Source organism: Morone saxatilis, unplaced genomic scaffold (genome assembly GCF_004916995.1).
Source record: "Morone saxatilis isolate NCDOM2014 unplaced genomic scaffold, NCSU_SB_2.0 Contig18, whole genome shotgun sequence".
NCBI lineage: Eukaryota > Metazoa > Chordata > Actinopteri > Moronidae > Morone > Morone saxatilis.
The window spans coordinates 13,441,468-13,463,640 of record NW_023339740.1 but is presented as its reverse complement, the minus strand read 5'-3'; the positions used below and the strand labels follow the sequence as shown (position 1 = coordinate 13,463,640).

General features: G+C 40.3%; 2 protein-coding genes across 3 annotated transcripts in view; both read right to left on the bottom strand.

The window, feature by feature from the left end:
- Nucleotides 1-198, bottom strand: part of LOC118328293 (proliferation-associated protein 2G4-like) — a 6,616-nt gene extending 6,418 nt beyond the window's left edge. The window contains exon 1 of the mRNA XM_035661957.1: nucleotides 1-198. This exon is cut by the window's left edge and continues 15 nt beyond it. Within this exon, the coding sequence (XP_035517850.1) occupies nucleotides 1-64 (64 nt within the window). The 5' untranslated portion in view covers nucleotides 65-198.
- A 719-nt stretch (nucleotides 199-917) lies between these two features.
- erbb3a (erb-b2 receptor tyrosine kinase 3a) lies at nucleotides 918-20,604 on the bottom strand. Of its 2 annotated transcripts, XM_035662058.1 has the most exons (29): nucleotides 20,229-20,604; nucleotides 12,924-13,081; nucleotides 12,348-12,534; nucleotides 11,851-11,976; nucleotides 11,682-11,744; nucleotides 10,783-10,901; nucleotides 10,324-10,465; nucleotides 10,003-10,116; nucleotides 9,436-9,553; nucleotides 9,235-9,308; nucleotides 9,038-9,128; nucleotides 8,634-8,651; nucleotides 7,623-7,840; nucleotides 7,408-7,540; nucleotides 7,167-7,260; nucleotides 6,846-7,000; nucleotides 6,705-6,758; nucleotides 6,460-6,601; nucleotides 6,261-6,380; nucleotides 6,081-6,179; nucleotides 5,292-5,477; nucleotides 5,024-5,179; nucleotides 4,785-4,860; nucleotides 4,544-4,690; nucleotides 4,293-4,390; nucleotides 3,972-4,166; nucleotides 3,812-3,877; nucleotides 3,464-3,725; nucleotides 918-2,760 (listed from the first exon to the last, which is right to left on the bottom strand). In XM_035662058.1, the coding sequence occupies exons 1-29, from the start codon at nucleotides 20,314-20,316 to the stop codon at nucleotides 1,970-1,972; spliced, it is 4,290 nt and encodes a 1,429-aa protein (XP_035517951.1). In that variant the 5' UTR covers nucleotides 20,317-20,604; the 3' UTR covers nucleotides 918-1,969. The 2 variants fall into 2 exon arrangements, with proteins under 2 accessions (XP_035517951.1, XP_035517952.1); XM_035662059.1 differs by lacking the exon at nucleotides 8,634-8,651.
- Nucleotides 20,605-22,173: the final 1,569 nt, after the last annotated feature.

Below are 22,173 nucleotides of genomic sequence, written 5' to 3'. Positions count from 1 at the left end.
CCATCTTGTACTTGGTGACCACCAGATCCTCGGCTACGGTCTGCTCTTGTTCCTCGTCCGACATCTTGGCAGTGAAGTTTCAGTCGCTCGTCGGCCCCTGAACAGCGACAGTTTCCTCCGCGGCTCGGCTCGGCTCGGCTCGGCTCTGACGGTCGCTGCTAACACCGGCCTCCTGCTGCCCGACAAGCCCCTCCCACTTCCTGTGACGACAACGACGTCACCGCGACCATAACCCGCCAAAAATGCAGCCTGAGATGCCTCGTGTTCGGCCCGTTGACTGCACTTTAATTATGTAATCCCATACAATTACTAATTACCTCTTAAAATTAAAGTAACGCAACTTGATTACTTTGCGTTATGTTACACCAAATATGCAAATGAAAACAAGAGAAAATAATTATCGACGAGTATCGATAAAGTGAATTAAAGTGTATTCTATAAGATAATAGGATAATAACCTTAGAAAAGAAGATAGAAATATTTTTAATATCAAAATGGGTCTTCTGCTCTTGTATTTTTAAAGAAAAACTGATTTATTTTAAAATTGTAATCCTGATAAATAATCCCAATTTTTACTTGATGTAACTGTTACAGTACTGTTACAGTAATGGATTACAGTTACCTAAATTACATGTAATCCATTACTCCCCAAGCCTCAATTAATATACATCAAATCTTTGCTAAGAAATTGTGTTTTGCTTATCTTAAAACATTAGTCAGGTGTGAACATTTAAACAGGAATCATACCAATCCCCTCCCAGTGTGCTTTCAATGAGAGTGATGAGCCTTAAAGTGAATATGAAGCAGACAACCAAGTTAAGATGATTTACTAAATGGATTGCCATACAGTAATGAACCTGCAGAAACCATACAGAGAACATCCTAACCTCAAAACCTGAGTTTGCAAAAAGGTTTATGTCAAAGTGGGCAACAGTGTATCGGCTGGTTAATTCCACAGTGAAAATGCAAATTTGTTTTGGAATATGCATCATAATATCTTTATTAAATGTAATAAAGGTATACATTCTCAATTAAATTTGTATTTAAATTCATTAGTAGAGTAGAGGTGAAAGTGAGGGACTGCAGACAGTATTTTAGCATATAAGTACTGGTTTCTGTTGATAGGCAAAATATAATAAAATCTCTGTGTGGGCCATACATGATGGATATTTGATGGATACACAGTTCATGGAGAGCGGGAGGAATAGTGTGTCAGTAGGGCTCACTGCTCATTTTTGCCCGTGTCCCCCTGGTGGTTGATCTGGCCTTGTTATACATGCAATAATTGGAAGAATATAAGGTAATAATAGCAAATAGACAATAGAAGAAAACAAAATTAAACCACCTATTTTCTTTTCTGAGGTCACAAAAAACTGAACAAACATAAAACAAATTCCCTGATGAAGGCCATGAGATGTGGCTGAAAGCTCTGGAAATAGATTTATTGATCACAAGAGGAAATTTACAGAAATTGTACTATGACCACCAAATGTTCATATGTATTTTGGTCAATATTAATTTCCATGTTCCTCAATAAACCCAACTGTGGAACGTTTTACACACGTGGTAACGCAGTCTGTTAAAATAAAAAAAGTTGGTGCTTCAAAATAGCTATTCAAAATATTTTTATTGAGTAGAAAATGTATTTCATATATCATCATTGAAAGAGGTCTCAGAAGTCCAAACTTTGTTGTTCTTTGAAACAAGCTTTGTTCATTTCAAAATGTAAACAGAAAAATATATAGCTTGTAATCTGTTGATTGCTTTTAGTGTTTTCGACACTCAGTGCTATTATTTCTGGAAATGCCCTGAATCACAGGCCTAAATACGAGACATAACGTCAGCCTGTAGCAGACAACAAAGCTGTGAGAGAGTTTTGAAATTGTGTCATAGGCTACATTATTGATATGGCTTTTGATTTCGGGTCCTTCATGAATACATCTCAGAGGGATGAGATTTAAAATGTTCTTCATGTAGGCACTGCGTTGGGCTTCAGGAACATCCTGCTGTGCCAGTAGTCTGGATTGTCAAAAGATCTGTCACCGGCTGCCGGTTCTCCAACTCCGACTCCAGCTCGCACTTTTACGTAGGGTTCAAACCCAGATCGACGTGCCTCTGAGCGCCCTACGGCTCCCTCCCTTTCTCTCTGCAAATTCTGGTACACCACTGTGTCGTCAGGCCGCAGAGTAGCAAAGCAGTCCATGTCCTCGTACTCATACGCTTCCCCCTCGTCCCTTCCTTGTATTGTCAGCTCCTTCCTGTCTTGGAGAGCCTGTCGCAGCTTCGGCTGTCTGTTTGTGTAATGATAGTTACTGTCCTCCACATATTCATCATCCTCCTCTTCCTCCCGCTCCTCATCCTCCGCCTCTTTGCCCATCCTTGCTGGTGTCAGAGGAGGAGGAGGAGGAGGAGGAGGGTCATGCGCTGGAGGGCTTTCATCTTTTTCACTACCCCTGATGTCCATGTATTCATACTCGACTTCATTAGATCCTTGCTGCTCAGAGTCGGAGTTGTGACTGCTCCTCGTGTGACCTCCCCTGACCTCCACGGATGGTGTGGAAACACTCGAGCATGCTGTCACTTGTGACGATACGGAGGAGGTGCGCTTCTTGTTCGGTTTCAGCCTGCGGCTGTTGTGCCTCGGCGAAACTTGCTTGTTCATATACTCGTATTCTTCATCATCTGGGTCGTCCAACAGGCCCGATGAATGAGACTTGCCCATCCTGCCAGCAGTGGCTCGAGATGTGGAGAGTAGGGTATCTGAAAAATAAAGAAAAATGGACAAATTGATGTTTGCGGTGCCTGATGAAAATGTAATCCCAAAACATTGCAGCTGTACATCCTTTTTGTCTTTTATGTTGTTTTTCACTTTTTGCCAGGGCATTTGACATAATATTAGGATGAGGAAAAACACTGGCTCAAGGCTGTTCACCCTTTTTTCGCAAGATACGCAGCCACCAAAGTTTCTCCTACACACTTAGAAGATGAGCTGAATTCAGTTGGTTGTAATCTGCAACTTCACCATTAATGCTACTAAATCCTACACACTGGTCCTTTGACTGACACTCTCATGTCTGTATGGTGAACATGAATATACCACCAGCAGCATGTTAGCTTAGCTGTATCTTATTCAACATATGAGAGTGGTATTTATTCTCTCTTGGCAAGAAAGCAAATATGTGTTTAAGGTCAAACTATTCCTTTAAACAACAACATAACCTTTTGCAAATACATCTGACATGGCACAAAGTTAGAAGTAGCAGTGGTCTCAGAATAAATCATTAGGTAGGAGCTATGAAGAAACTAGTATTAACTTGTATTCATTCTATAAAATGATGGTTGTTACACAGCAGAACTGAACCTGGCATATGGGGCTGTTACCAATTTTCCAGGGAAGATTGTTATGGCCGCGTAAATTGACAGTATAATTTCAATAGACAACAAGTATGAATGACGCTATCACCTCTTTCTGGGCTGTCTCCAGGAAGCACATATCCATTCTGGTCTTCTTCCTCCATCTCTGGTGATGGAGTCTCTGGTGGTCCGCCAGACATGCTGTCCCTCTGCGACAAGTAAGCGCTGTCCTCGCGATGACGTCGTCTCTTCAGGCTCCCTGTCAGAGAAAAGTCCTCACTCATCTCCAGCTCCACAGTTGTGCCGCAGCCCTCTGAGCTTTCAGACACAGTGCGGGCTGAGTTTAGACGAGAGCGGGACTGCCACATGGCCTGCAGGAGACAACACAAACAAACCTAAATTAGTAAAATTACAAGAGTAGTAATGTGCAGTAGGATGATGCTGGTGTTTTACCTACCTGTCCTGGGATGTCAACACCTGGGGTCATAGGCAGGTATCCAGCCATGTTTGTAGTAAGAACCACCTTTACAAGAAAAGACAGAAATTATATTTAGATCCAGGAGGTGACAAAAAAGGCCTTTTCAGGCATAAAATTGACAGGAAGTGCTGTCTCTTACTCTGTGAGTGTCCAGCCTTGAGAGGCGGCTGAGGCTCCTGGACTGAGACAGGTAGTGGGGAGCTGGAGTCAGACCATCTACCACCCCCTCCCCCTCCTGGTCCACCATCTCCATGTCTACATCATCCAGTTCATCCAGGTCTGCACTCCGCTGGGCAAGTTCATCCGGGGCTGTGTCCTGTTGGCTGCAGTCCTCCTAGTGAACCGATGTGAGACAGAGATTAGCATATTGCATGTACACTTTTACTTAATAATCAGAAGGTTTCTGTCCACCGTGGAATTAATAAAATTGGGTTGGATACTGATAAACAGCCTTTCTTACTTTGATCACCAGGTAGCGAGGAGGGTCTCTGGCCATTCTGGTAAATTCATTTGCGAGCTCTTTGAATGTTGGACGGACATTCTCATCAATCATCCAACCTGGAAATCACAAACAGGAGCCATTGTTTACCACTCAATTCTATTCTAGACCAAATGGGTGGACCGACTGACAAACTAAGATTGCCATCCCTAGAGCAACGCTGCTATCGTGGCTAAAAAACATGTATTAAAAGATAGAAAACAAGAACTCACATTTGACCATGACCATATAGACATCAATGGTGCAAATATGAGGCTGGGACAGACGCTCGCCCTTTTCCAGTAGATCAGGAACTTCTTGTGGACTCATTGTAGTATATGGCTCTGCCCCATAGGACATCATCTCCCATACTGTCACACCTAAATAAAAGGGAACAGATTAATTGTGGCATGAAACAGCACAACTGGTAGAGCTGAAACATCCACACATCCAGTAAGGTGGCTTGAAACTCACCATAACTCCAGACATCGCTCTGATGTGTGTATCTGCGAAACAAGACGCTCTCTAAAGCCATCCATTTGATTGGTGCCTAAAGACGTAAACAGAAAATGTCTCTGTTGATTACTTGAGTAGTCAATAAATGTGAGAAAATGGGAGCAATGTCTCACAGTGTGAAAGGCTTTCTTAATGAACTTTGATCATTTTACTGAGTGTCCATTTGTCTATCATATCTTTTCTGCCAGGCTACGGACCTTGAGCTCATTGTAAAAGTACTTCTTGTCATCAGGGTAAAGCAGGTCTGCAATGCCGTAGTCGGAGATCTGGGCGGTGTAGTTATTCTTCAGGAGCACATTTCTGGCAGCCAGGTTCCTGTGGACCACCCTGTTCTCTTCCAGGTAATACATACCCTAACGAGAAAGGACAACAATGCTTTTAAGTGCTTGGGTTATCAGTGGAATAGACCAAACCATGTCCGAATGTATAAAAAAAAACCCAGCAAAACAAGGGTTGGCCCTTTACCTTTGCAATTTGAACACACCAGTTGAGCAGCCTCTGCGGGCTGAGTTTGTTCTTGCAGTTCCTTACATGCTCCAGCAGAGAGCCCTGACTGTTGAGCTGAGTGACGAGCTGCAGGCTGTCACCGGGACAGATACCCAGGGTCCTGACAACATTCATGTGGTCCAAGCTTCCCATCGTCAACATGTGCTGCAGTGAACATTTAGGTTCAATCATTAAGGGTTTTTAAAAAAAATGTCAACCTCTAATTCAGGTTTTACGGGAATACTCCATTGAAAAAATAGCAAAAGTATCAAATATTCTCTCTTGAAGGCTTGACAGTTTGAGGATTGCTCCTTTATGGAGGAATGCAGCTGTTGCCAGCATGGATTCACAGGAAACCAATGACAACGCACAGCGAAGGTGACATTGAACATAAAATTGCAACATAATAGACTTCTGTGTATGTTCAATATATTATAAATAAATAATCCTCACATGGTCAATATATTTGTAAGTATGCCACTTCTACAGGAGGTTGGAAGTATGAGGATGTGACAATAATTTATGCTGTGGAGAAAAATAAACCTAGTTCACATACAGATCAACAGCAGAGAGGTGCTGTAGGAGTGATTTGAGACATTTCTTTAGATACGTTTTGGCCTGTTACTTTTGGTTGCCAAGGTAATCCATTGCAACTTTTGTGAATCCACAGTGACTCTGCAAAAAAACAACCTACAAGCTTTTCAGAGCCTAACATCAGGAGGTATTTGATACACAAAAGATGCTTTCTTCTAAGTCATGTTTTCTTACATCTGTCATCTCATTGAAGGTCTGCCGTCCAGAGCGATCTTGAATCACCTTTATGGCCACTGGAAGCTTCACTGTATCACCCTCAGGAATCCAAATGCCCTGTGAGATAAGACAGATTCGTAATTTGCTAAATGAATCATAAATGTGCAAGAGGAAGACTGTATAGACAATCACCACTACCTTATAGACTGATCCAAACACTCCGTGACCCAGCAGCTTGATCTTACGCAGCTCTGTGGGCTTCAGGGTCCGAGTCTGGACTTTAGCCCCTTTCTCTCCGGGATCCAGAGGCTCAAAGCTCTGTTGGCACACAGAGAATATGTTAAATAAACTTAACTCAAACATAACAACACCATGAAAACATCAGACTCCGACTGACCTCTCCACTCTCCATGTATCTCCTCATAGCTCGCTTTCGGCGAATGGCAAGACCTCGGCGGTACAGAACAGTCAGCATAAAAACAGAGAATGAAACGAAGAGAACAGCAATCACTCCCAGTACGATGGCTGTGGTCGCTTGTCTAATGAAAAGGAAGAAGAGATGTCACATTGTCAACATTGTCAGATACTGAATCAAAATGTCTAAACAATTTTACACATGCCAGATTGAGAGGAGCAATTTACCCAGAAATGTACCGGGATGACCCCACACAGTCTCCAATTCCTGGCCCGAAGCACCTAAACACAGAAAAGGGTTACATTTGAAATACGGAAACACCAACATACGTATGAATACACACAGAGAGAGCTCAACTCATATCTTACCCTTGGGTACAGTTGACGTGGCACGGTTCACAGCGGCCTTGCTTGTTGGGGTATTTAAAGATGACTTCCTCCCCTCCCATGACACCCTCAGGACATGAGGAGACACAGTGTGGGCCATCCTGCAGGTTGGCGCAGGCTACACACTGATCTGCTCCCTGAACAGAAGGAGGGACAGTTTAGTTGACAGACAAAAGGAGGCAAATGTTTGCAAAGAGAAAGAAATGGCTCAAAGTCAGTGGCAGTATGGAGTATGTCCACTGTAACACCATTAGGTGGCAGCAGCACACCCAAAGAGAATACAGAGAATAGAGAGAATCATACTGGGCCTGTGCAAGTATCCTTCCCCGCCTGGACCTTACACTCAGGGTGGCATGGCATACACTCCCCTGAAGGAGAAGCAAACTCCCGCCTCACCCTGCATTCAGGGAAATAAAATTTTTCAACGGACTGCAGATAAGATTGAAACAGTTGGGGCAGCTACACCACAGCAAACATTACTCACAATAAGGCAAACACTGTGATTATTATTAATCATTTTATTAGTGGTTTTGTAAACACTGACCCGGTTAAGAACATGCAGTCTGGCACGCAAGTTCCTCCTCTGCTGTATTTCTTACAAGACACACACTGGTTTGGCCCCGAACCCCAGCAGCCATCAGAAGAGCACAGGGGGTCACACACATGGCCGTCATTAACTACAGAACAGAACAAAAATTACTATAAAAATCATCATCAGCACTGACAAATGATGTTACAAATGATTCTCCGGTCACTCACCACACTGATTTCTTCGTCTGTTGTCCTTAATGTCAATTTGCTTTTGGCGTCGCTGCTGGCGGGAGCTGCTGCTCAAGATACGCGTCCAGTTGACAGTGTCATGGTAGCAGAGCTTCTTGTTACCCGTGATGTAGACGCCACCGTCGTTTATTTTTTGCAGCGAGCGTAACCCCAGGGAGGTCAAAGAGGAGATCTTCATCACCAGGAGAGAGTAGCCCCTGAAATAGCAAGAAGTGAATGTTAATATGAGAAATGAATACTTTTGTGATTGTATTTAAAATACTATGGAAGCAAAGACAGGTTTCTCAGAGAGTAATTTCAAGTTTTTCAGACATGAATTTTTCAGATCTAAAGATTAATGTGTCAAATTTCCAGTTGTTCATCTGAACTTCTTTTGGATCGCATCAATGGCAGAAAATAAACTGAAAAGACAAAGGTCTAACTTTACTGCGGTTTGGTATCTTATTATTAAGTGTTAAAGTTTGAATTTGTCATTTTGAATTTTGGGTTGTCTGAATTTCACCAATCCAATTTGAGAAATTCGAGTTTTTGACTTGGCTTCAATTCAGTGGACACTTGTATTTTCTTCATAACTTTGAAATTGCAGAACTTGTAATTAATACAAACAGTTTTTAATGTGAAATACTGCAGTGCTTCAGCATAAACGCTGTGGTATTTAAATTTTAACATTACTTACTAGTAGTCAGTAGTGATTAAATTTCACAATTAGGTATTAAGTTGCTTATAAGATTGAAATCATGTGGGCCTTTATTTGCTTCCATAAAATACAACCAGACTTTTAGAGTCCAAAATTTTGCAACTAAATATAAATTTTCACCAGAAAGAGCATGCAAGAAGACCATGTAAACTCAAAGAGTTATGTCCACCACCAACTCAATCACACAATCCCAGTCCTGACTATGCCCTGCAAGAATAATGTAGAACATTTATATTAAAGATGTTGTACTTTAAGAGGCGGATACAGGTGGGCATGTGAAATATTTACTGTACCTTTTTGTGCTCACTCCTCTAAATGGGGTAAAATAACATATAATAAGGGAAGAAAGAGATACAAGATTCAAAAGGACAATCAGATTCACATCAAGGTTAATCTGCAGTGCAGTGAAAGATAGTAAGTAAGTAAGTACCGTACAAGTAGTAGTAAATTTCTTATTTATCAGAAGCACAATTTAAATACACCACGTATAAACTGACCCAACAGTGCGTGTACGTGGAATGACTCAGAAAAAGGCAAAATAATACAGAAAAAAATTGGTAAATAACTAAAAAAAACGACAAATAAAACAGAAAAAACACACACTAGATACAACAAAATGATGGTGACATGACCTTAGTCAACAAGAGAAACAACAACAATGTTAGAACAAGGGAGTGGAAAAAAAACAACTGCTCACTTGTAAAGTGTCCTGCCCTGAATTGTTTGGAGGTTGGAGAAGACGGACAGGTCAGACATGTTTTTAGGCCACGACTGGATACTGAGGATGTCTAAAATTGGAGATATTGTGTTTCAGTTTTAAACATACTGCAAATGTAACATTATGATGCTACATTAATAACAAACACACACACACACACACACACACACACACACCTGTAATCTCCCTCACAGTGTTGAAGATTTTCAGTTTCTCTGGATTGAGGGGTGGCACATCGTTGTATTCATCACTGAACGGAGAAAGAACAAGAAACAATAAAGCCATTTTGCTTAAAAGAATCCATAAAGCACAGGTAATAATGCTAAAATTACAAAAGACTGTAAAAACTCTCATAAAGGGGACTATTATAAGTTTACCCATTGATTCCAGTCACCAGGAAGTGCAGACTGCCCTGGATCTTAGTGCAGTTTATGAAACTGTCGATGTTAAAAGCATCGACAGTCTGTCGGGTTGGACTCCCTGTGCCGTGGCAAGCTGTAAGGAAGATGAAGAAGAAGACAAAGAATATGAGAAGAGCTTATGAAATTAGTCAGAACAAACCAGCAGAGGTGGAAAGTAACTGAGGACATTTGCCCAAATATTATAGTTTTTATGTTTCATTTAATAAAAGTTAATAATATTAATATTAATACTTTTTACTCCAATACATTTATTTGACAGCGATAAATACTTTGCAGATTCTGATTTTACATAAAAACATTGTGAGCAACTCAAAACTCACCACCATATTTTTTGTATATTTACACATTAATGCATTAGAAATAATATAATATAACATTTTGAATGCTGAACATTTACTTTTAATACTATTTACAATGTTTTTTAATGTAAAGGATACTTATTAAACCAGGTTATCTTAGTTTGTATCTCAGTTGCATTAAAACAACTGTCTTGACATTGTGATGTTGAGTTTGGTTGAATACCTTTTGGACAGAGGCCTCCACATGGTTCACATTTTTTCAATCCATTTTTCTCCACCTCCATTTTATCAGACGGGCAAGTGCTGACACATGAGCTGCCATCCACCAGAAAATTTGCTGAAAGAAAGTGTCTGGAATAAATGTCTTGGACAACACTAAACTAAAAATATACACAAGCAACTTAAGATACAAGTAGCGGCGGTGTAGTGTATGGAGCTTTAGCTTTTTGGATGAACATAAAAACTGCATTGATGGTATGGAGAGAACAGCATCTGTGAGTCTGTGTCAACATGTGGGTATAAGGCAGTGTGTGTGGGGACTCACCGGGGCACTGGGCCACACAGATGGAGCCATACTGGTACTTGGCATTGGGGTTGGGCTCCAGTTTGAATGTGTGCTTGTTGTAGATAAGGGTCTGGGGACACAGAGGCACACAGGAGCCCGAGTTGTTGAAGTTTCTGCAAGCCTGTAAAACAACAACATGGAAACACAAATTCAGCAACAAAGCTTGTAGATATGTTTGTGTTTGTGTCTATGAAGGCATTTTTTTCACAGGAGACATTTTGACTTGTCGTAACAGGAACAGCACAGGTGCTACAAATAACATTAATGATGACCCTGGTCAAGTGCCCCAGTAACCAATGACAGTGAGCCTGGATGCACAATAAGAACCTGAAACTAAAGCAGGTAAACGGAATTAAGCCATCAGTAATTTTATTATTTACACCTGTGCTTTCGTGACATGCCTCCTGTGAAAAAGGCGTATTGAAGCTGCAGACTCACAAAGCAGTCTGTGTCCAGGGGTCCAGTGCAGCCTCCAGCGCACTCAATGTGGCAACACTCGCTTGGGCTTCTACCAAAGCATCGGCCGTTACACTGCGGGGCGCACACAGTCTTTGTCACTGAAAGAGAGTTAAGAGTATATTTGTCAATTATATTCTACTTATTTGTATTTGTGTCATTTTAATCTACTTTCTCCAAATCTGTATATACATACATCTTATACTAGCTTCAGCAATGTAAACATCTATTTCCAATGTCAACTGAACTGAACTGTAACAGTGGTTCCCAAACTTATTTAAACCAAGATACGGCTTCATATCAATAGTTTTTCATTGCACCCTCAATGTCCATGCTTACATCATCCATTCATCCATCCATGCAACGTTTTCTAAATATCTTTTTGGAGCTTTTTGCCTTTATTTGATAGGACAGCCCAAGATGGACAGGAAGGGGTACCATCGGGTGCCAGCTCTACCAGGTGAGCTACCATGCAACTTTAGCTAGAAATTACACCATGGTTATTAGTAAAATATATCTTTTTCGTTTTGTGTTGAGCCTTGAGATCAGCATTTTTTAAGCTCTGTTCACAGAGACAAAACTACTATTGCTGACTCTGACAGGAACTCCTAAATAATCAGTTACTATGATAACTGATTATTTTGTGTTTTTAATGTGGTGATTTTAGTGCGTTTTTTTCTTCTGTTTTGATGTTTGAAAACGTAAATGTTGCCTCATAGTTTTTAATGTGGTAAAACATTTTTGGAAATCAACAAATGTTGCTGCACCCATGGCTCATCTTTAGGGCACCCTACGGGCAACAACACCCACATGGGAACCATCGCTTCTCAGCACTGAGTTGATTCATGGGAAAAGAAAGGAATGCTGATAATGTTACTCACAGATTTGGCATGTGTCATTTCCCGGACCCCAACACTGAGCGTCACATGCTTCGTTGCAAGGCTCTAAGATATAATCATAACACTTATTATCAGTAGATGCAGTTTTACATCTTAAAGCAGAGAAGGTAACTGATGCTCATGTGTGTAATTAATAATCCTTTCCACTCACTGTCAGGCCCATTTTCCTCAATCATAATATGAGCTGTTCCATCCTTCACTATGTCCAGCCAGTTCACCTGGGGGGCGTAGCTCAGGTACTTATTCTGGATGATCTGGACTCCTCCCTCCAGTATCTCTGTGGGCGGCACACAAACATTTAAATGGGGGAAGACAATTAGCAAAACAAGCCCGAACAGGCCCATGACTCATCCTATCAAACTCTGCCATTTGCTGTTTACTACAGCACATACAAACTCAGTATAATGTGCTACAGCTCATGTTACACTGGCGGTTGAGCAGTTGAGCGCATGAGACATTCCAGGGACTTCACATCACAGCGACTACACACACCGCTGCTGTCTGATGACCGGTACTCTGAAGGTGTGGCAGCACTGTGTGGGCGAGGGAGCTCCAACAGTAGCTGAGAGTCACATCCAGTGCAAGCTCTTATTGCTGCACTACAGCCTCCTACACTTAAACACACTAACTGAGAGTCTGCCTGTGTACCTGTAAGGTGTGTCAGGCCCAGCTCTTGCAGGCCATGCTGCCCGTCCTTCCGGTAGTTGATCAATACGGCTAAAGCGTACTTGTTCTCGTACAGCGTGGTGCCTCTGATGACGCGCAGTTGGTCCAGAGGAAGGCGGCTGAACCTGTTGAGGGCGAACAGGATGTAGCCTGTCACCTCCCTGATAGACTGCGGAGTTAAAAATTATAAGAAAGACAAATTAATGGAAATAAACATACCTTCTTTGTTAGTCATAGTGATTGTTATCAGAGACACAACCTGGCAGCACAGGTGTGTTTTTCATGTGCTGTTAGTCACCGTGTCTGTAGTGCAGTGATTTATTTGGAAAAGGACTTGGAGTGGGACATAAATGAGGTCATTGTGCATTTGAGACAGACACATTATCCACTATACTCTGCCAAACATTGTTTCTGGCATTAGGTTGATCTATGTCCTTGTCTGGACTGGTTACCACGCAGTTGTTCTCAGTGACACACACTGTACGTATACTGTAGTTCTGTGTAAGGAGTACTGTCCCATCCACAGTCTTGTTATCCTCCATGTGTTAAAAACCTCACCCCTAGGAAGGAGAAGTCTCTGGTGTGTTCCATCATGGTAATCTCGAGGTTTCCCATCACAATCTCACAGCCGGTGTACATCTTCTTCATCAGGTTGTACTGGATGTCTGAATTTCCCGTTGTGCTCAGAGCGTTCTGTGTGCCGTAACAAACAGCCACTGGAAGAGTAAAGAATGAACTCTTGTTAATGAGGGGATTTAATGGCAATGTGTTAAGATTAAGTACACAGATTTTAAGGATAAGTCTGGTGTTGTTTAATGTCTTATTGTCAACAAATCCTATGAAAAGCCCCAAACCAACAATAAATTGATTATTTTTACAGGTGTTGTTTGAGTATCCAAAGCCTGATATAGCTTACTCCTCTGCTGTTGTCCAAGAATTATTAAATACAGATCAGTAAGTCACACTGTCACAAACTCTGTGACACATTCCTTCATTTCTACAAACATGGGTACTGTAGTTTTGTTTTATTGATCCCACATACACAGTCCTGCTGCTGTATACTAACTACTTATTTCACAGTTGAAAATTGTCCCACACGAATAAACTATTTACTGTTTGAGTAATGTTTGGTAAAAACTACTAGTGCCCAGCTCTTTTTGGAAACAATGTCGCCTTTTTTAAATGAGAACATATTGGATCAGAACTGATCTGTTCCAAAAGTATCTCCCTCAAAATCCTATTGACATTTGTAGCTATGAAATAACTAAAAATACAGACTTGGACAAGAGCATTTCTCAACAGTATGTTGTGTGGTTCGCTTCATATGTTTCGATAAAGACAATAGTTTTTTGAATTTCTTTCAGTATTTCTGTGTTTTCGACATTAGCGGGCTAAACATCACAACTTGACATGTATGATAACAGCTGAACAGAGAAGACTGAACACTTTTATAAGTTATAGGATGGCAAAGAATAGAAAGTGGATGAATATGGACAAAACTTGCTCCAAACCAGTTTTGACACCCTGCTCTGCTGGTCATTTTTCATGGGAGCTGTGTTTTTTTTCTGTGCTCACAAAGTAAATGTAACTTTCTTCATCAGTCATGAATGTTGCTTATAGCAACTGTTTGCTATATTGTCTTATAGTATATGGAAAGTAAAGCCCAGTAACACGCTTGATTTTGTCAGAAAGACTGATGAAAGAAATGCTGAATGCACTGAGTTACAGAAGCTAGAGGCAATAGCCCAGATGTGACGTTATGACTTTGGCTCTCTTTGTGACCCATATACATCCTCAGTACAAACCAGTGGCCTTGGGGCTGAATACTACAGATAGTTGGGGAAATTGGAAAGTAATGAGAGACAGACAAATGTATTGTTGGTTTTCATGGGACTTGTTGTCAAAAAGAAAAATAGAGAACTAGCTTTATGTCTTAAGTCATGTCATTTTACAGTTTTAAGTATCATAAGTCAGTTATCAGTAGTATATTAGTTTAGGCATCTTTGCTCAGTGTGAAGAACAGGGTGTAGTACCACAGAAGTTAAAAAGGAAAAACATTTCACTGATATTCACGCTGTGGTATCACAATACCAATAAAACTATGCATATTCTATTAAATCATTTATGAGGGAACAGTGTGAGCCCTTATAAAGAATGTTTTATGCCACTTACTACAAGCCACTGTGTTTTGCTCACACAATATCAATGAATGTACTGTAACATTGTGAAACAAGCTGAGGATTGTGTACAGGGCATGTCCTTCTTTGAGACAAACATACAAGGCCTTGTTTATGGTCTGTGGGAGTTCAGCCATTCAGTGTCACTTGAAGGCTGCTTTGCTATTCAAATGTCAGACAGGAGAGAAACAGCAGAGAGAAAATGGAAGAAAGGGAAGGACACAGAGGACAGAAAATTAAACCATCACTGTTGATCTCAGTGTCATTACTTTGTTCAAAAATACCAACACACGCTTACATGTTGTCATATATACACAATATGCCTGCATACTTTTGATCTGGGGTTGTTTTTATTGATACTTTAAATAATAATGAGCTTCAGACTTTGAGGCAGAGGTCTCTCAGTATCCATAAAGACATAGTTTTCCTATTTAGTGTGGAAGAGCTTGACAGAGAGCACAGAACCCTGAACTTAAACCCATCCAACTTTGGGATGAATCACTGACCTCACGAACACTCTTGTAGCTGAATGGGAGCAAATCCCTGCAATGAGGCTCCAAAATCTTGGTGGTGAGTCTTAACAGAAAAGTGGAGGTTGAGCAGCACATAGGATAACCTTTTTGTATGAACCTCCACACACTTTCCAAATACTAGTCCAAATCTGCACTAAAAAAGACATGACTCATTCTCTGCCAACTTTTCCCTTAACATTTTCTCACTTCCTTCTAGCAGTACACAGCCGTGTCGATAATTTGGGGTTTTATTTGTCAAGAGTTTGTGATATCTGCCTCTGAGATTTATGCCACTACAGCAGAGAGAAATGTAAGTTCCTTTAAAGTGCTCATACCACTGCAAAATTGGACTAAAACAATCAACAGCAACATATCTCTACAAGAATAGTGTCACAGTTATTCTGGATAATCAGAAAAAACTGTTTTCATTCAGGGACTATTTTGTCTTTAGTAATTAGGACACTGTTTCTGTTTCTGTTAAGACATTTTTCTACTGAATTTCCAATACCTTCTGCACGTCTACTACCAGAAGTAATAGTGAAAATGTTATTTGTCATTTGGGTGAACTGAACTGAACCTCAGTTTATCTATAATCATAAACCAAGTCAACTCTGATTATTTATTTACTATTATGTGAAGAGAGAAAAAAACATCTCCACAATACACTTGTTGTTGTTGTAGTAGTTCTACAATCTACATAAAACCACACTCACACACAGCAGGTCACACGCACACATGAAGTATGCTTGACACATAAACACATTCCATCTACTGACATCGGAGTCAAAATAGAGCCGAGTAGAACAACAGGATCAACAAGGGCATAAAAAGGCTAATGATTATTAACCTCACAGGCACAAGAGGGGAGGTTAAAGTGTGTGTGTGTGTGTGTGTGTGTGTGTGTGTGAGGGAGAGAAAGAGAGAGAGAGAGAGAGACAACGTCCTATGTCCATAAAGTTCTTGATAAGACTCTTTATTGTGTTTCTGAGAACATTGGGTTCACAAGTATAAGCTCTGTACTAAACGGTATCAAAGGGTCAGTTACCTCAAATCATAAAAACACATATATCTCCTACCTGCATGGTGTCCAGCTATGCAGGTAGTTTTGGTATTATTTTAAGATATCTATAAATATGTCATTTGGAAAGTCCTGCCGCCACCGCAATACAACAGAGGTGAATGGAATTTTGTTTACGCTATTCAAGGCTTTATTTCCAGAAATAATGTCTCAGTCATAACAGGAACATCTGTGGATTATCAAGAATAATCTGGGTATTGTTTCTGGGAACACATTGCTTTTGATTACTTTAAATGTAATTTTTCAATTTGTTTAGCAACACAAATACAATTCACAGTGGAGACAGATGGGAGCAGAGCCAGATTTCATAATAGGTGGATATGTTTAAATATCTTAACACTTGGACACATAATAGTGTCATCAGGGTGAGGAGGTTAAATGGTTTTAACCATGTGTTTGAAAACTGAGGACATAAAATTTAAAAGACATGAGTATTTAAAATCTCCATTTGTTCTGACTTGGGAGTTTTGGTGCATTATTTCATGATAGCTGCCGATTGCTAGTCACGTATCACACCAGATCAATATACTACATTTGATATTTTAACATATTACATCGTTTTCGTGGAAACTTCCCTTTCTTGTCGACAGTTAGATGAGAAGATATTGGTCAGTGGTACATAAAGCTAAAGGTTTGAAGGCTGTTAGCTTAGCTTAGCACAAAGACTGGAAACAGAGGGAAGCAGTTAGCCTGCATCTGTTTGAGGGTAACAAAATCATTCCAGCACCTGCAGAGCTTAAAGGAACTGATTCATGCAAGTGAAATCACTGGAGTATCCCCTCAATGACACATGCTTTCTTTGACATTCACTGCCATGTTTGCTGTAGCACGGGCCATTTCTATATATTGCTCTATGTCAGGAATATCACATTAAGTTGCTATGACTAAGTTTTGCTCATTAAAAGCCATTCAGTTGAAATGATGTCAGTTTATGAGCTGCTCAACCGTGACGCTCTTTATCTACCCCACCTTAGTTAAGCACTGAAAGCAGCTCAGTGCTATCAGTGGATGACTTGAGCTGTTGACTCTGTACACTGTTTGAATTGCCTGTTGGGAAATAGTTGTGAAACATCAAGAACCTTCCACAGGCTGCAGTATGTACAGTATGCATACAGTGCAAGCACAGCCCACTCTAGAGGGCGGTAAACCAATACAGTATGTGACAACCTCAGCTATACAGACAGTACACACGCTGCAGCTGTGGAAGCTGAAAACCTCAACTGGCTGAGTGGGTTTTCTCTGTCAAAGGAGGACTTTCAGTGTTGGCAGATGGATGATGGAGAAAAAAGGAGTGGGGGGTTTAGAGTCACCACACACATTAACACACACACACACATGCACACAATGGCCCTGTTTTGAAAGACTGCAAAACAAGTGTCTTTGTGCATCAAGATGTATCTGCACAGATACTTTACTCTCTGTGTCACTCCTTACACACACTGCAGTATGTCTGCTTATTCTACTACTTACTGTCATATACTGCACATGAACTCAAAGAAAAATGGTGCCATTGTCTTCGGCACTATAGCGTAACCCAACACATGACGAAAACATAACACGGATCAGGTTCAGCTGTTATTTTCAATTGTCTGTTACCAGGGTTTCAATACTCGAAAAGAAGAGAGGGAGAGAAAGAAAAGAAAAGAGGGAGGAGGAGATAAACAAGCTCAATAAAGCAGTTGAGACGATGACTGAGGTAAACAGAAACTTGGCACAAGATGTCCAGAGATTACTGCATACCTGGCAAGTGAGCATGCACACACACACACGCACGCGCAAACACAAAGACAGACACCTGAGCACATGAACTATTTCATAGCCAGAGCTTGTTTGCAAAAGAACTCAAAGTTTTCTTTTCTGCCAATGTGCAGGACTCTTCAAAACTTTAGTGAACAGACTGAGGTTGACGCAAAGAGTTGCTCAACATCATGCTTTGGCAACAGGAGCGACAGCATATTTGCTTTTTGACGCATCAGTTATTTGAATGTCACACCTGTAAAAGTACAGGAGCAATTTAAAGAGGCTCCACCTAAATTACATTTTACACTTCCAAGCTGAGCTCCTTTGGATACGTCAAATGTTTAACATCCGAGGCATTGAACTGACATGCTTCTCATGTTAATATTTGTGCAATTGAAAATTTAAACACTTCCTATATCTAAAAAGGAAAGTTAAGAGTTGGCAATACCTGTGGTGTTGATTCACAATGTTAATATGTGTGTCTTATGCTTCATGGGCACACAAATATGTAAAAATCACTTTCACAATCAAACCTGTGCTTCTTGCAGGAAAGTGAAGCAAGCACCTAAAATGTCAATTAGTTCTGAAGTGTAACATAAAAAGCCCCCAGCACACAATAAACTATACTACTATTAGTTATTCTATTACAACTGGCCAGATAACAATAATGTATTGCAACTATGTAATGTGATATGTTCATACACAGGTTGACATATAGACAAAACAGCAACCTCTTTCATAACTGGTTATAACAGAAACAAAGCCAAGCTAAAAGACCAGGACTGATCTGACATTAAAACATACTCCTAAAAACTTTTTATTATAATTTTACTTACATTTTTGTAAAGACTTGACCATGAGAAGAAACAAATGTTTCAATTATAGGTTTACATCAGTGCTCGGCTCTTGAATGTAAAGATGGTTTAGTATTGTACTTCTGTCACCTGAGCATCAGCTGCACTGAAATTGATGATCTCATGTTAACATTGTTTTTCTCAAACTCAGAGTGCCACTTGATTCTCCTGACAAGAGCACAAGGTCAAAGTTCACAGAGTCACTGCAATTCAAATCACAACACCGCTCTCTGCCTCAAACATAACACTCACCTCAGAGGTGGAAAGTAACTAAGTACATTTACTAGAGTGCTGTACTTGCTAATGCTTCTTTCTACACCATATTTCAAAAGGAAGTATTTAATCACAATTAGCTACTAGAGTGGAATCAACCAGTTGATTAATTGATGATTAACTGTTTTGCTAATTTGATAGTTTTTTTTAAGCATTTTTTAAGCAAAATTACAAAAGTCCCAGCTTCTCAATAGTTAGCATTTGTTGCTTATCTTTAATATTTTCTAATATTGACCAAACTGGAATGGAGAGTACACTCTGAAAAATCAATCATAGCATAGTTTATTATTAATCATTTGCATCAATTTTCATTTTCATATTACATAAAATCAGTAATCTGTTAATTGTGAAAACAGTTAAATTGAATCAGTTAAAATGTCTGAATATGGTTTAAATATGATAATATTAAGAATGATTGATTGATTGATTGGTGTGAATGAAAATAATGAAAATAAATCAGTTGGAGACTATTTACTTCAAAGATCATCCGAAGAACAAATCAAATTAAATCAAGATTAAACAACCCACCAGTGTACAAATCAGTTAAAAGTTGTTCCACTTCAACCAGGTACAACATTAAAATATTGCTTATATATATTCATTTTGCTATACTTATAGCGCTATTCTGCTCCCTAAAAAGTACAGTTTGTTACTAATACTTGTGTAATATGTGTACTTTTACTATTAAAAGCAGGATTTCTGCTTGTATTAGAGTATTTTTACTTTGTTAGAGCTTCCTTTGACCTAACTAATAAATCTGAATACTTCTCCCACCACTGCCTACACCGAGAGGCGGTTATTTGAACATATCAGAGGCAAAGTTTTCCATTGTAAAGCTCTTTTGGAGCTGACTGCGGTCGTCAGTCAACAGGCGGTGAAAGGTTGGGCTCCTCTGTCGCAAAAAAAACCTTGAAACAATTGAAACAAGCACGGTAAAGCACACACAGAGTCGTGGGAGAGGTGCAGGTGAGTCACAGCAAACAAGTTTTACGTGTGCGGAACAGGTTCTGGTGTTTGGGGTTAGTGAGGGAGGGCAGGTGTTTCCCTACACCAGAGCACTCTGCGAAGTAAACAGCTCTAATCCAGGTGTTCACAGGGATTTGTCACAAACACACTGGGAACTTTAAGAGATGTTTCCGGTTACTTGAGCATGAAATGTGATGAAATTGGACAGAAAAGTTGATCTTGTGTGTGTGTGTGTGTGTGTGTGTGTGTGTGTTTGAGCCCACCTTCTGGTGTCTGCGCGCTGCAGAGTTGGAGAGCAAACGGCAGCAGGACGCACAGCACCTGCTGCACCTTCCTCATGAGGGCGGTCATCCTCACTTAAATTTCCCAAGCTGGTGGCGTTTTAAACAAACACAATAATCATATTTATAATGAGAAGTGCGTCCTTTTCTCGTCAAAGATCGTCCTCGGTCGTTTGAGTCCGAGAGAGTCCATTTAGAGGCAATGGTGTGAGTTAATCCAGATTGTCCGGCGCTCTCTTATTTCCTTTGAGGTGTAGTCAAATGAAAAGGTAAATCCGTCCTTTAGTCGAAACCTCGTTGTGTTTTCTCAGTTTGGCATTCAGCTGAGCCGCAACTTTGCAAGCCGTCCGCTCCGGTGTGTGTGAGAGGAATCACTACAGCTCAGTGATTGGAGCCCAGCGCGCAGCCAATCAGCGGCAGGAGCGCCTGTTTTAGTCTGGCACTGATTTAACAGGGAGGGACCTACGACTGTACGACTGCACAGAGCACGTAGTTATTTCATATTGTGCTTTTCAAAGCGAAAGTTATAAAATAATTTCATATTAAGCAGACAGAACAAGACACAAGAACATCCGCAATTTAATTGGCAAGAAAACAGAAATAACAGTGAATAAATTAAGAGAAGGAGAATATAAGTGAAAACATTCAGTTGAATCAAATGATTTTAAAGTAAGGGGTTACAAAGTTTACAGGCAAAGACAGCAAAGGACTGGTCTCACTCTGCGAAGATCCAGGGAAAGAAACAAAGAAGAGACAAATAATTTAAATAAAATGTCCAAACGTTCAAAAGTAGCAAAGCAAAGGTTAAAAGAAATGCATACATACACATTGCACAATGTGTATGCGCTTAAAGCAGCAATTCACTGAACTGAGCTTTTATAATAATGTTATCAACAAGTCCAAAAACCACAGAGATGGAGCATTTTTTAAAAGTTTGACAGTCCAGACAGATGGGGAATGTGTAGAGAGATAGCTAGTGTAGCTGTAACAAAGGTCCTCACTGACAATCTACAAGACATTTCTTTTCATGTACACTTTGATTTTTGGTGACAGGATGTGAATAAACTGAGTGTGATCATCTACAATGTCATAACATGTCAAAAACTGCTCTGATTCTCAGTCTTCATATGCAGAATCTCCTGCACAGTAATGTGGGTAAAGCTGCGCTGGGGTGGAATTTTCCACCTTATTCTGCATTTGTCACACATTATTATTATATATTGGAGTACATGTCACTCTAACTTTTGTCCTCAATGTGTGAAAATGCAAATAATGAGTGGATATGCTGCATTTTTCAATCATCCAAGTTCATTTCTGAAGCTTGATACACCTCAGATCTCCTCACTCAGTTTTATTCCTTTGGCATTTTGCCTAAAGAGACCTAAAATGGATCCTAGTATTCAGTACAAACAGGTCACAGTGAGTATTTGTCTCTCACTCGTGGTTCCTTGATGTTTAAGTAGCTTTATCATTACGGTGAACAGGTGAGTCACTTCCTCCCTCCTTAACAATCGGGCTTTGACCCCTCCACTCCTTTACACTGGTGGCCTGGAAATATAGATTATTTTATTGCAGCATCATTCTGTGGCTGCATAATTTTACTGCTGTACTTAGACCTGATTTGTGTGTGAGGTTGTGCATAACCGTGTCAGCTAATTTCTGTGGCAAATATTTCCACCAGAGTTGAACATGCAAGTGATATTTCACAGCAGGAAGTGTTCATGAACTAATATCTTATCTCTCATCATCTAGTTTGTCACTCGGCTTCACGCAAACATCGTCTGTCTGTAAGAGTGGGCGAGCCAGCTGAACTGCTCTGTAGAAACTGGCTCTGCCTGCAGCTCCAGTCTGTCACAAACACACATACAAGTGAACTTTTGAACAACAAGTTGTTTCTCTATCTAGACAGGTTAATTACACAGAATTA

Coding starts and splice junctions, on each gene's coding strand:
- erbb3a (XM_035662058.1), bottom strand. CDS start 20,316: ATGACCGCCCTCATGAGGAAGGTGCAGCAGGTGCTGTGCGTCCTGCTG. Junction 10,902..11,681: donor AAATGACACATGCCAAATCT/GTGAGTAACATT, acceptor ACTCTCTTTCAG/TGACAAAGACTGTGTGCGCC. Junction 4,861..5,023: donor ACTTTTACAATGAGCTCAAG/GTCCGTAGCCTG, acceptor TTACGTCTTTAG/GCACCAATCAAATGGATGGC.